This window comes from Perissodus microlepis, chromosome 7 (assembly GCF_051167445.1).
Source record: "Perissodus microlepis isolate ML-2025 ecotype Zambia chromosome 7, ASM5116744v1, whole genome shotgun sequence".
NCBI lineage: Eukaryota > Metazoa > Chordata > Actinopteri > Cichliformes > Cichlidae > Perissodus > Perissodus microlepis.
Genome location: NC_140467.1, coordinates 21,199,999 through 21,213,759, shown reverse-complemented (window position 1 = coordinate 21,213,759; position 13,761 = coordinate 21,199,999). Strand labels below are relative to the sequence as shown.

At 39.4% G+C, this 13,761-nt stretch overlaps 1 protein-coding gene across 1 annotated transcript; it reads left to right on the top strand.

The window, feature by feature from the left end:
• Window positions 1-172: 172 nt before the first annotated feature.
• alkbh3 (alkB homolog 3, alpha-ketoglutarate dependent dioxygenase) lies at window positions 173-12,751 on the top strand. Its single transcript, XM_084934107.1, has 10 exons — window positions 173-282; window positions 3,971-4,056; window positions 4,256-4,365; window positions 4,463-4,497; window positions 4,635-4,682; window positions 5,394-5,497; window positions 7,929-8,017; window positions 8,240-8,449; window positions 8,817-8,915; window positions 11,373-12,751. The coding sequence occupies exons 2-10, from the start codon at window positions 3,981-3,983 to the stop codon at window positions 11,490-11,492; spliced, it is 891 nt and encodes a 296-aa protein (XP_084790233.1). The 5' UTR covers window positions 173-282; window positions 3,971-3,980; the 3' UTR covers window positions 11,493-12,751.
• Window positions 12,752-13,761: the final 1,010 nt, after the last annotated feature.

Sequence of the window (13,761 nt, the reverse complement as noted above, 5' to 3'; positions counted from 1 at the left end):
GAAGCCCAATCTTATTAAGCTTGAAAAGGGAAGCTTATTAATTGACATTAGTTTTATTCGTGACATAGTTCACATTAAATTGTGCTAAAAATATATTTTTTTTTTAAAAAAAAAAAAAGAGAGAGAGAGGAGAGCTAGAGACGGAACTATAGTTTCACATCTCGGTTCCAGGTAGGATTTATTTTCCCTGTTACACTCTTGCCATGGCTGACAGCGCTACAGCTTAAATAAAAAAATACCCTCTTCTCTTAGTTCTGTAGATATGCTTTAGCGACCACTTGGGTAAGTCATTCAAGTTTTTTCCCAACATTAGTTAGTCCTGGTATTTTCTTACGAAGTATGACATTTAAAAAGTGTTATTTAAAGTAACTTTATGTTACGTATACTGAGCGCCAAGCTAATCAAGTATTTCAGTTAAGAATAGCCAGTTTACTATCGAAATTATCCTTTAACTAAAGGGGACAGAAATTATTTCGTTTAATTATCGAACAATTTATTAAAAGCTGCTTTGTTCAATTTGATGGCTGCATATTTTATTCTCAGAGAAACTTTAAGATTCTACGACAAATCCAACAAATCGTGCTTTTCATTAGGCACAGAGGGAAAAGAACGTAGTACAACTACCACTCGAACAAAATATATAACTCACAACATCTGATTACGCATCACAAAGGACTGCAGATCTGAGCAGCACTCCACACACACACACTCACATAAAGGGAAAAAAACTGCATGCAGGGGTAGACATTGATAAGACATTAGTAGGAGTGCCATTCTCCGTTCGACTTATAGAGTAGTATTTGGATAGTGGCAGAGTGGATTTTAAATAAAATTATGAAGACGTGATTGAAATTTAGATTTTTTGGATTGTGGTAACTATACAGAAATTACAGCCATTTTTTATACAAAGTTGCTCAGAGGTTAAAAGGTAATTGGACAAATGGATGATAAGCAGTTTCAGGGCCAGGTGAAGTCTGTTCTCTCATCTCATGATGGACTAAGAAGATAACATTTCTGGAGTTGTTTCCTTGCGTGCATATGATGTCTTTATTCTGGAACTCTCAATATGTGGCGTGAAAGAGATAGTGATGCAAGTGTAGAAAATTCTCACAGAGGTAGGTCTATGGATCTCAGTCAATGGTGTATTTAGAGTCTACAGTCAAGAGTCACCTTCATGAATGTAAATTTACAACAAGGTGTAAATCACTGGTTACACATAAAAACAAGATCAGGCTTTGTCTGAAAACATCTAAAACAGCTTTCACACTTCAGCTAAAAAAAATTCTGCTAACACATGAAAGCAATCTTAACCAGAATGACGGGAACAGAAGAGTGTGCAGAAGAAGAGAAATAACTCACGATTATAAGCATAACACATTATCTGTAAAACATTGTGGAGATAATGTTATTGTGTGGGCACGTACAGGGAGTGCAGAATTATTAGGCAAATGAGTATTTTGTCCACACCATCCTCTGCATGCATGTTGTCTTACTCCAAGCTGTATAGGCTCGAAAGCCTACTACCAATTAAGCATATTAGGTGATGTGCATCTCTGTAATGAGAAGGGGTGTGGTCTAATGACATCAACACCCTATATCAGGTGTGCATAATTATTAGGCAACGTCCTGTCCTTTGGCAAAATGGGTCAAAAGAAGGACTTGACAGGCTCAGAAAAGTCAAAAATAGTGAGATATCTTGCAGAGGGATGCAGCAGTCTCAAAATTGCAAAGCTTCTGAAGCGTGATCATCGAACAATCAAGCGTTTCATTCAAAATAGTCAACAGGGTCGCAAGAAGCGTGTGGAAAAACCAAGGCGCAAAATAACTGCCCATGAACTGAGAAAAGTCAAGCGTGCAGCTGCCAAGATGCCACTTGCCACCAGTTTGGCCATATTTCAGAGCTGCAACATCACTGGAGTGCCCAAAAGCACAAGGTGTGCAATACTCAGAGACATGGCCAAGGTAAGAAAGGCTGAAAGACGACCACCACTGAACAAGACACACAAGCTGAAACGTCAAGACTGGGCCAAGAAATATCTCAAGACTGATTTTTCTAAGGTTTTATGGACTGATGAAATGAGAGTGAGTCTTGATGGGCCAGATGGATGGGCCCGTGGCTGGATTGGTAAAGGGCAGAGAGCTCCAGTCCGACTCAGACGCCAGCAAGGTGGAGGTGGAGTACTGGTTTGGGCTGGTATCATCAAAGATGAGCTTGTGGGGCCTTTTCGGGTTGAGGATGGAGTCAAGCTCAACTCCCAGTCCTACTGCCAGTTTCTGGAAGACACCTTCTTCAAGCAGTGGTACAGGAAGAAGTCTGCATCCTTCAGGAAAAACACGATTTTCATGCAGGACAATGCTCCATCACACGCGTCCAAGTACTCCACAGCGTGGCTGGCAAGAAAGGGTATAAAAGAAGAAAAACTAATGACATGGCCCCCTTGTTCACCTGATCTGAACCCCATTGAGAACCTGTGGTCCATCATCAAATGTGAGATTTACAAGGAGGGAAAACAGTACACCTCTCTGAACAGTGTCTGGGAGGCTGTGGTTGCTGCTGCACGCAATGTTGATGGTGAACAGATCAAAACACTGACAGAATCCATGGATGGCAGGCTTTTGAGTGTCCTTGCAAAGACAGGTGGCTATATTGGTCGCTGATTTGTTTTTGAATGTCAGAAATGTATATTTGTGAATGTGGAGATGTTATATTTGTTTCATAGGTAAAAATAAATCATTGAAATGGGTATATATTTGTTTTTTGTTAAGTTGCCTAATAATTATGCACAGTAATAGTCACCTGCACACACAGATATCCCCCTAAAATAGCTAAAACTAAAAACAAACTAAAAACTACTTCCAGAAACATTCAGCTTTGATATTAATGAGTTTTGTGGGTTCATTGAGGACATGGTTGTTGTTCAATAATAAAATTATTCCTCAAAAATACAACTTGCCTAATAATTCTGCACTCCCTGTATGGCTGCCACTGTAACCGGGTCACTAGTGTTTATTGTTAATGTGACTGCTGGTACATATAGCAAGATGAATTGTGAAGTGTACAGGACTATACTCTCTGCTCATGTTCAGCCAAATGCGGCAAAACTGGTCAGGACTTGCAAATGGATGATGAGCCAAAATAACCCGCAAAAACAACCCAAGAGTTTTTCAAGGCAAAGAAATTAAATATTCTTCAAAAGCTGAGTTAGTCAGTCACCTGACACTTAGAGGACACTTTAAGTTACTGATGACAAAGGTGAAGACTGGGAGACCCACAACCAAGCAGCAATTGAAGGTGGCTCTCAAAGGCTGTGGGTTCTAGACTTAAGACAGTCATTAGCTATAAAGCAGTATTAAAAACAGTCCTTATGTTTACAATTGTATTAATTTATCCAATTAATTTTGGGGGGCTATATATACGAAAAACATTTAAAAAGCTATAACTCCTAAAGTTTTAATGCTGTATTTTTGTTAAGCACCTTGAATTAAAGAAGGAAATCTTGATAGATGAACTGAACTCCAGTGTGGTGTTGTACAGGTGGGAGAATATTGTCCAAATACTTCTGGGTGTAAAAGATCTTTATCAGTTCTGATATTGACTCTTCATGATTTGTTTTTGTCTCTAGAGCAACAAAGAAGGCCTCATTATCTCACAGTGTTGAAACTGCTGAATAAAATAAAGGCTCACATGCGTGAAAAAGTTTCACTGCCAAATGTTTGACATTCCCGTTTTGCAATGTACAGCTGTCAAAAAAACATGCCAGCATTGATTAAAAAGCTTGATAAGCTTGAGATTTGAGTCAGGTAGCTAAGATAATCTATCTTAGTTAGGAACTGTTCTCGATTCTTCCCTAATGTCAGTTTGTGTGAATTCCTTTTTACGATATGGCGTGTACAGAGCCAGTTTCTGTGTTCAAATAAAGAAATCCTATAGTTGTGAATGAATCTGTTTCTCTTCTTTCTCACATCATAGACTTGATGTGATGTCAGATAAGCGTCAGCGTGCCAGAGTTCAGGGCTGCTGGGCAAAACAACTGCCAAAACACTCAGGTCCAACAGGTAAATCAAAGTGTAGTGTGTACTGTGAAATGCAGGATTTGCATGCTTTTGCCAGCTCAGGTCATTCATAGAGGTAGATAAAAAAATATAAGGAATTTTCTTCCTCTCTTATCAAATACAGTTATGTGTTTAAATAAGTGTGGCAAATTGGGCTGACATTTACGTAGGAAACAAGATTCTTATTCTGTTTTTTAAACAGGTGCAGGCCCAAATTGCAATGAATCCAAAAATGCCAACGTGGCCTCTGGTTCTTGGGGTTTTGGGCCTCAGAAAACAACTAAAACCTTTGAGTTTCTCCAGCCCTCCCAGGTAGACTGTCCACGTGAAGAAGTCAAAATGAGTCTTTGCTGCCAATAAAAATAAATGTGAGGATACTACTTTTTCTTTTTTTTTTCCTTTATTGCAGCCAATTAGAGATGTGCCACCAGAGAAGGTGATAGAGTAAGTTACTAATTTCAATCTTTACTTCCACAGCTTTGTTTTTATGACAGATAACGTTTTTAATCACACAATTTTTAAGGTGGCTTAGCGAGTCCTCTACTACATACTTTTAACGTGATTCATTTTGTTCTGGTCAGACAGGCAGGTGATTTTGAGATCAGCCATGGACCATCAGGGGTGTCCAGGTGTGTAAAGTTTAAAAAACAATTAAATGGAAAATAGCTGAATGTGTGTTTATTGAACATTGCACAAATCAGTGACTGAGTTTTAAATCCACTAGGTGGCAGTGGTCGCATAATAAATATGCTTTTTCTTAATAAAAGTCAGGCTTTTTACTTTATGGTCCCCAGTAAAACACATAAAATGAGCTTTGTTTTTAATAATTAAGAATATTTCATAACTTGTGCTTTATTATATAGTGGAAGGTACAATTAGGCTATTTTCACATAGATTTTTAGCATGTCAATTTTGATTTTATTGTTATTAGAAAAATCTGATTTACAGAGAGACAATGTTATTGTAGTCTGTATTTTGTTACCGAGGTTCAGTTTGAATTTTAGCAGGTCATTTTGTGAGCTTAACAGAATGGTTGTAGTGGATAATAAACCAAAAGTAACTGTCAGTCATTTGATTTTACTATTTGATCTGGATGTTGAAAAATTTTACTATTTTGCACAAGAGCCTTTTCCCTGTGTATTTCTCTTTCTGTTAAAAAAAGAAAAAAAAGAAAAAGGTTACACGTTCATATTGTTAAGGAGGAATTTTATGCCTTACAGAAATAATTGGAATGCCCAGACTTTAAACTCTTAGAAAACCAGGGTAAAGTACATACTTTATACTCTTACTTTATGTTTATGGGGATTTAGTCTGTGTCTATTTATCTTTCATCTGTCGAGGCTGCGGCTGCTGCCTGGATTTCTCTCCCCAGAAGAGGCCGACTGGATGTTCAGTAAGCTGCTTGCAGAGCTTCCATGGTCCCAAAAGACCAACTACAGACAAGGTGAGCACTGGGTTCTTAACAGTGTAAACTAGGTGAAATGTGAGTTTGTGGTTTGTAGAGAGGAGCGTGAAGAAGGATTCCCCACTGCAGGAAGTTTGCTGCTGGATTCAGGTTTGTTCCTGTTTCATGTCAGTGCAGTGGTGACCTTTTAAAGCAGTTTTCGGTACATGTATTTTAAAAGTACTTAAAGATCTCTAATTAATAACAGAATACTTTTTGTTGGCAATAGATTTGGGTAATTGTTTAATATACTCTCTTTTTTTTAAAGTTATAGCTTTTTAATGCAAAGTTTTCCAAATCCAACTAGGTGCCTTGCTCATGTGGTAATTTGTATATGAACTTTATTTTGAAAAAAAAGCTGACACTGAGAACACTCACATTGTATTCCATATACGGCGACAGACGATATACAGGGGAATGTGCTGAGATGAAGCCAGACTTTGCCTCACAATCGTCCTTTTCTCTCAGCTGGCTCTTGTCCATCTTTTGTGCAATTCTGCAGTAGCTACACAGCAAACAAACAGAATGATGAAGACAAGTGGTCATGATTTCCAAACACTCGCCACAGACACAGGGTGTGAAATCATCAATGTTTGGGTTAAGGAAGAGTGGAAAAAGAAGTGGTGGCTGGCTCTTTAATGTATCACCACTCCTTCATTTATCCTGCCCTGCTTTAAAACAACCTTTAAATGCACTGACTCAGTTTTTCCGATCATTTGGTCTCACAACTTTGAAATGGATACTTTGAATGGGTTTGGCTTTTGCTTATCTTTCTGGCATTTGAGAGTTGATAAATGGTATGTATGTAATAATTCAGCACCATAAAAAGCAATGGCTGCTCAAGCAGTTTGTTTTGGTTTCACCGTATTGTGATACCAGACGGCTGGCCAAAATACACCGAAGGCAAAAAATTGTTTCTTGGAAGAGAACTGTTGGTTTCCCGAGAAAGGGAGGTACACTCAGACCCACAGAGGAAGACAGAGAAATTGGATTTAGATGTTTACTTGACCCCTGTTAGAAAACCAGTGACAAAACAGACGATTATTGTACATGTTTGTTAGACATCGAAAGAAAATCCAGTAAGAACAAATTTGTCAGTTTTCTGCCCTGACTGAATTGCCTTCATCAAATTACTGACGCAATATAGAGATTGATTTGATGGTTTACTCTATGAAACTGTCCACAGGCAGAGGTCTGGATTGGGGTTTGAGTGGTTGAGTGTTTTATACTCAAAAGACCAATCCATCCATTTCTGCAGTTTATCTGGGTCTGGGTTTTTGTGGACATCAGTCTAAACAGAAACACCCAGACCTCCCTCTTTCTGGCCACATCCTACAGCTCTTTAGGGAGAGTACCAAGATGTTCCCAAGCCAGCCAAGAGGTGTAATCTCTCCAGTGTCTCCTGGGTCTGCCTTCTCCCTCACCTATAAGGTACCCATAAGGCATCCTGGTAAGATGCCCATCTCAAATGGCTCCTTTAGATGTGGAGGATCAGCAGCTCTACTCCAAGACACTCTTGAAGGGCCAAGCACCCCACTCTATCCCTAGAGCTGAGCAAAGCCACACTATGGAAGCTTGTTTCTACAAGTGTACCCACCCCTGCCTCTCACTAAGGTGCAACTCCAGAGTGAAACAGAATCCATCCCCTCTCCAGGAGACTGGTTGTAATTGTGTGTTCAGGCAAGCCTTACCATATCTAGCCAGTATCTCTCCACCTGAAGCGGTAGCTTAGACTCCTTCGTGTTCATGGGAGGTGGCGTTCCATATACCCAAAGCCCGTTTCAGCGAGTTTGAATCAGGCTGCCAAGTCCCCCGCTTTTGACTGCCACCTGATTGCCTCCACAAATCGCCACATCATTGTGGTGGAGGGGTTTGTGTACTCTGGTGATCGTAGGTCCCATATTGTTAGGGCATTTTGTCCCTGGTAGGGTCTCCCAAGACAAATTGGTTCTAGATGAAGGGACAGACGAAGTGCGATTCACAAGACCTTTATGTAGGAAAAACCAGTGGGCCAGTGTACCACACTCAGATTAGGGTTAACGGAGCCAGACCCAAGGGTGGGCCTTGTCGATGAGCATCTGATGGTTGGGAATTAGCCTGCAGTGCTGGTCAGGCTCAGCTCAAAAGAGCCACATGGACACATTTCCTGTGGACCAACCACATGCAGGAGGGGCCGTAGGGGCCCGGTACAGTGTGCATCAGATAAAATTTCTGTTATTAACCTGGAAATACTAGCACAGCTCTTTTATTTAAGCTTTCAAATAACCACGTTATTATAACCACGTTAAGACTGGGTATCAAATATCAGCAGATTTTAAATATTCACAGAAATGTGTCCCCCACTGTGCAATACGAAAAAAAACCTTTTGTCTCTTGTTTAATCTGGGCAATTTCCTGATCTGTTTGGATGTGTGCGTGTATTCTGGTCCAGGTGAAGCATACGAGGAACCCAGGCTGACCTGCTGGTATGGAGAGCTCCCATATACCTATGCTCGCTCCACAATGGCTGCAAACATGCAGGTTTGACAACTGTAACAAAAATGTGACAGAATTTTTTTTTCACACAATCTCTGGCAAAGTCTTTGATTTGTAGTCTAATTGTAGGGAGAATAAAGATTGATCTAAACAGAGTGAAATATTTGCTTTTGTTATATTATTTTAACATTGAGTCTTTCATTTTCCTCATTCATCATTCTGTTCATTTGCTGAACTCTGCGTATTGTTCTTGCTTTTTCCTCAAAGTGGCATCCGTTGCTGGTAAACCTTTGCAAGGCAGTGGAGCATGCGACTGGATGCAGCTTCAACTCCCTGTTGTGTAACTTGTATCGGGATGGCCATGACAGCATTGGCTGGCACAGTGACGACGAAGCCTCATTGGGTCCCAAGCCAACTATTGCTTCTCTTAGTCTGGGCGACACCAGAGTCTTCAGTCTCCGCAAGCAGCCTCCACCGGTGAGTTAGCTCACCGGGTTTCATTCTTAACTATAATAAAAACAAGATGAAAGTATTCTGGTAAGATGAGATCATCTCACAACTAACTTAACTTGTGAAGAAAGGCAAGATGAGTTGGGAAGTGATCCAATCAGAAGTAATCTCCTTGTGCATTAAAGTTAGATGGACACATTTGATCTGCCTCAGGAAACAGTACAACTTGGGAGGAAGTAGTGAAGTGAAGCAGATTAATGGACACATTTCACATTCGATGCCAAAAAAAAATGAGATGCTTTGCAAACTGTGTGAAGCAAAGCATCAGCATTAGGTGTTTGCATATACACTGAAGATTAACCTTTGGACTGCACTGTGTGTTTTTGTCCTTTAGGAGGAGAAGGGTGACTACACTTACGTGGAGCGGATTCGAATTCCTCTGAGTCATGGCACACTTCTGCTGATGGAAGGAGCCACACAGGATGACTGGCAGGTAGGCTCCACCAGGCAGGCAATAAAGTTAAGCCTTGATTACGCTCTCCAAGCCCGCTAAGGTTCGCTTAGGGCTGAGTGATGTAAACTTTGTCATCAAAAAGTGAGTGTGAGTATAATAGTAATCGTTACTAAGCTGCTGGGTCTTCAGTTGTCTGTGAGTATGACCAAAGCTTTATTCAAAGAAAGTCCAGCTACAGGATAGATTCAGGCAGAAATGAAAAATACTTTTTATTCAAAAATGTCTCCCTTTCAGGTGCCGGGTCATTTGCACTACACCAGGGGTGTCCAACTCCATGTCTCAAGGGCCAGTTTCCTGCAGGTTTTAGATATGTCCTTGATCCAAGACAGCTGATTTAAATGGTTAAGCATGTCTTGAAGTTCTCCAGAAGCTGCTAATGAACTCATCATTTGATTCAGGTGTGTTGACCCAGGGTGAGATCTAAAACCTGCAGGACACAGGCCCTTGAGGCCTGGAGTTCGACACCCCTGCACTACACGTTGCCAGATTTATTTGTTGGCTAACTCACATTACATATTAGAAATCAGCTATACACATATTATGAGTTGGTTTCTGTGTTCCATTTGTAAGGATAAAGTGCAGAAAAATGAAAATATAAAACTCACATATTATTACTTCAATGTTTGGCTTAGCTGTTGGACCTAATTAACCTGCTTGGTAACAATGATTTTATCCATTATACTATATTTACTGTCAAAATGAACAACATACATCTTCAGATAACAAAAGAACACTGATAGTTTGTTTTTAAGGATCTTTTCAGCCTGTTTTACATAGATAGTTTTGTACTGTGATGCTTTTGTAAATTATCTTTCTTGCACAAACTAAGTTATTATTAAAACAGCAACCTTGAAAAAAACACTTCTAATGAAACACTGGACATTCACACTGAATAGTCTCCTCGCTGTTGTGCGGAAGAGGAGTGTTAGTGCTTCTGACTCACCATGTGAGCATATAGATGTGTGGTGAAGGCAGTCAGGTTCCTCTCGCCTGGCCAACCAGTAACAAGGATGAATGGAGAGGCCTGGAGAGAAGAGTAAGGCTTCAACCTAATGAGAGTCTTCTTTCTATCTTTTCTTTTCTTTTTTTACGATCAAAGTCAGAGCAACCAGATTTACATGAGTGCAAGGCTCTTGTGTATGTAACAGAGAGAGTAGCTGGGTTCTGTTGAAAATAACTGGATCACACTCAGGTATGAGAATGAGTTATTACAGCATATTACAGCTGCTTGAATTTCATTATGGCCAAATCTGTTTGCAGAGCAGGTAAAATGGGCCATGCTGTTTAGGTATATCTTTTTAAACTTTGTTCAAGGATGCATAGCAAAACATAGACACTTGGAGAGATGCTCACACTTGGCTCTGAATTCCTATGAAAGCAATAAGGACACTTTCATTTTTTCACTGGACCATACAGAGTTGTGTGGAAAAAATTTTTCCACCTGACTGTACATATATAAAACGGCTTATTATATAAGCAAATTTAAACAAGTTTTGTCCACCGCTAGAGGAATTCAATGATCAAAACAATACCACTGATATAAATCAGGACGGGCCCCAAATGGAGCTATCCTCAACTTTCCACTACACAATGTTCACTTACTAAAAACTAAGTGAGGTGAGAGAGTGAGAGATACAAGTTGGGGCAAGGAGATGAAAGAGGTTTGAGCTGAAAGAAGGAGAGGATAAGGTCACAGGTGTTTTATGACGACACCCCCCTGAGTAACTTAACAGGGGCTTCATTACTCTCTTTCAAGAAAAAGATCACTTCAGACATTAATTCTATCTCCATTATTGCAGTCACGGTTGGCCTAACAAAACCATCTGGTTCACGGAGCAAGGTTTAGAAGTGAGTGCTAAATATTTAACTAAACCCATCAGTCCTGCTAAAGTACTTCACGTGTTTGAATATGGATACAGGAATCATTCTGTGTTTACGTAGCTCTTTTTTTCTTTTCACACTGTTGTGTATAAGCAAACCTTGCACCTCCTTCTCAGATTTTGATGGAGGTGTAGTGGTGTTTCTGCACTTGTGTGTGTCGTTGAGTCCACAAGCTGCACAAAATGTATGAAGGCCATTATTTTCTTGTGCAAAAGGTAGTAGTGCTGGCTTTGCACAGGTGAATAAATCTGACTTTTCCATGTCTGATGGTGTTTCTCCAGACTGTATACATGTGTTGTTGTTTGTTTTTTTTCTCAGATTTGTCTATTATCACTTTACACTCTTAAAGAGAACAAAATATAGCTGGCTTAGCTCATGGCTATTCATACATTTCGTTCTTTTGATTCTAGTGGAAAATTTGTAGATGTTGCCCATTAATAGAAACTTAATAGAGCAATACTTGCCCAAGATTGTTAATTGCTCACTTACACTACATTTTTATGAAAGAATAACTTTTTTAAATATGTTGCTTATGAGTCTCTCTGTTCCCACCAGCATCAAGTGGCTAAAGAGTACCATGACAGGGGCCCACGCATCAACTTGACCTTCAGAACTATCTACCCGGAGCCAGAGGGCCAGAGGCCGGGTACCAAAATGCGATTCACAGCCAAGTGACTGTAAATCTTCCTCAGAGTCGGGTACTTGAAGCTGAAGAAACTCTGATTCTTTTCAAACAGAGTGCTAGATCTGAGGTGTGAACGGCTCTGCTTGAAGTTCCGACTGTGTAAGTGATTATTAATATCAGTGTTGTGAGCAGCCAAGATTATCTGATATTAGTATTATATCAGAAGAGCCAAATGGCCCCTTTTACAACAATAACAGCCACACCAGCCCCGTGAATGAGAACAAGTTCCAACAACATCCATCTCTTTGGTCTGAATATTGCTTTGGTGAGTTACATACGTTTATTTGATTTAACTTGACCTTTTGTTAAATTTTCATTTGAGCCACATTTTATAGGCTGAGTTTTAGTTTGAAGCCAAAATGTGTGATGTCAATAGTACCATGTTATTGAAAAGTTTGTCCTAAAGCAAGATCTGAGTACTCACTATAAGGAAATGTCCTTTAAGTAAATTTACTTAAAGCTTTCTATCTTTGGAGCTTTTTATAAAGAGCTACAACAAAAAGAGAAGAATGAAGTAAAGTGGCCACAACCACTGAAATCCATTTTATTTTTCTTTTGAATAAAAGTTAATGAGTCCCTTAAAGAGCGAGTTCATTTTGCATTGTTGCTGAAACATGTTCAAAGTCAAGGGAACACTACAATGTTAGATTCTGGAATTTATTTATTCAAATGAATGTATATTTGGTAATAAATCACTGGGGATTGCTGGAAACCTCAACTGTTCCTTTCTCTGTTGTATGTTGTGGTTCAGCTTGTTTGGTTGAGTTTGTTCACATAGAGATGATGGAAACTGGGTTTTCCATTTCAGAAAAAAGACAGATCAGGTCAAAATAAAATCTGTACATTCTCCTCTATAGGACTGACAGCACTGACATTAAGGCAGCTGTCAGGTTGTCAGCAGTTCCTCCACAATGAATCATTTACCCTGCATTAGTGTAGCAGTCATATATCTGTAGGAAACTTTAGACATATAAGACACTGAGCAGTGATCAGTCTTTTTTTCATTTGGAGTTTATTGAAATAACTGATCGGTTAAAGTTTGGGAACCAAAACTTGTGTTTCCCATCTCAGAGTTAATCAGGTCAGGAGTTTACAGGTGGACCCAAAGTTTGTTAAAATGTTTATGCATGTGTGCTATTCGTTGATGGTTCTCGTATCAGCACCTGCTCCTGCTTTTGAATGAACATAAGTTCTAAAACCTGCAAACTACACTTCTTCTTTGGTAAATAAAAAAAACTTACAGGCTCTTTTTTGTTGTTTGTTTTGTTTTCTGTCTATCAGGTTCTGTCCTGGTTAATTTTAGTCTCTCAATATTCACATCTCTGGAAACCTGGTTCGGATTAGGTTCAGTTCTACCCTTGTACCATCTACCATCTGTTGCACTTGTCAAAGGCCAAGAATGCATCTACTTTTCACAGTCATAAAACCACTATGATGGAGCGTGTCTATTCTACCTAAAATATTTTTTTCTAGACACAGCATCTGTAACATTTCTGTTCATTTTTTCAGATACATGAATGCTACCTTGATGAGGAATTGCTTTTGTGTCTTTGTATTCGATGAAAGCATCCAAAAAGAGAAGAGGCATTAAAAATATGGTCATGCAAATGATACAGGTATCTCAAATGCATTACACAAAGCAGATTCACATAGCCAAGGATGCACCAAGCAGCACACAGGGAAATGGTATGCTGCCATCCATGTCACTTTTTGGAATTGTTGGCAAAGTCCTAAAGCTAAAAGTTTTACCCTGTGTGGTTACAGCTCTTACTGAGCTTTCTGTATACTTAAGCCATCTTCCTGATTTTTTGTTTGGCCATAAAACTACTATAATAATAAATTAGGGATACATTCTGTATATTAACATTTTACTAGTAAGTTTTTATGGAAGGATTGTTGTCATGTTGTTGAATGAGAAGGCCCAAACACAGGACACAGAAGCAGGTTGAACATAAACTGATAATAGATAATAGTGAGCCTTTTTTGGCCGACTCAATGAATCCACAAGTGTAGCCCAAGAAATGTAAGAAAAAAGGAGACGACAAAGCAGATTCTCACAAAGGGAAAGAGTTTGTACATCTTCATTTCCTTTCCACACATCTTAGTGTGGCCCACCAGACATGCAGGTATGCAAGCAGTGGAGGTGAAGGAGAATTATCCTTTATCCCTTTAAAGCCAAATATCTCCCCCATATACATACATGCACACATAAAAATGAAGACCAAGGGAACCAAGGTGGAAAAAATTAAGAGAAATTAA

Coding starts and splice junctions, on each gene's coding strand:
- alkbh3 (XM_084934107.1), top strand. CDS start 3,981: ATGTCAGATAAGCGTCAGCGTGCCAGAGTTCAGGGCTGCTGGGCAAAA. Junction 4,366..4,462: donor AGTTTCTCCAGCCCTCCCAG/GTAGACTGTCCA, acceptor CCTTTATTGCAG/CCAATTAGAGATGTGCCACC. Junction 8,018..8,239: donor CAATGGCTGCAAACATGCAG/GTTTGACAACTG, acceptor TTTTCCTCAAAG/TGGCATCCGTTGCTGGTAAA.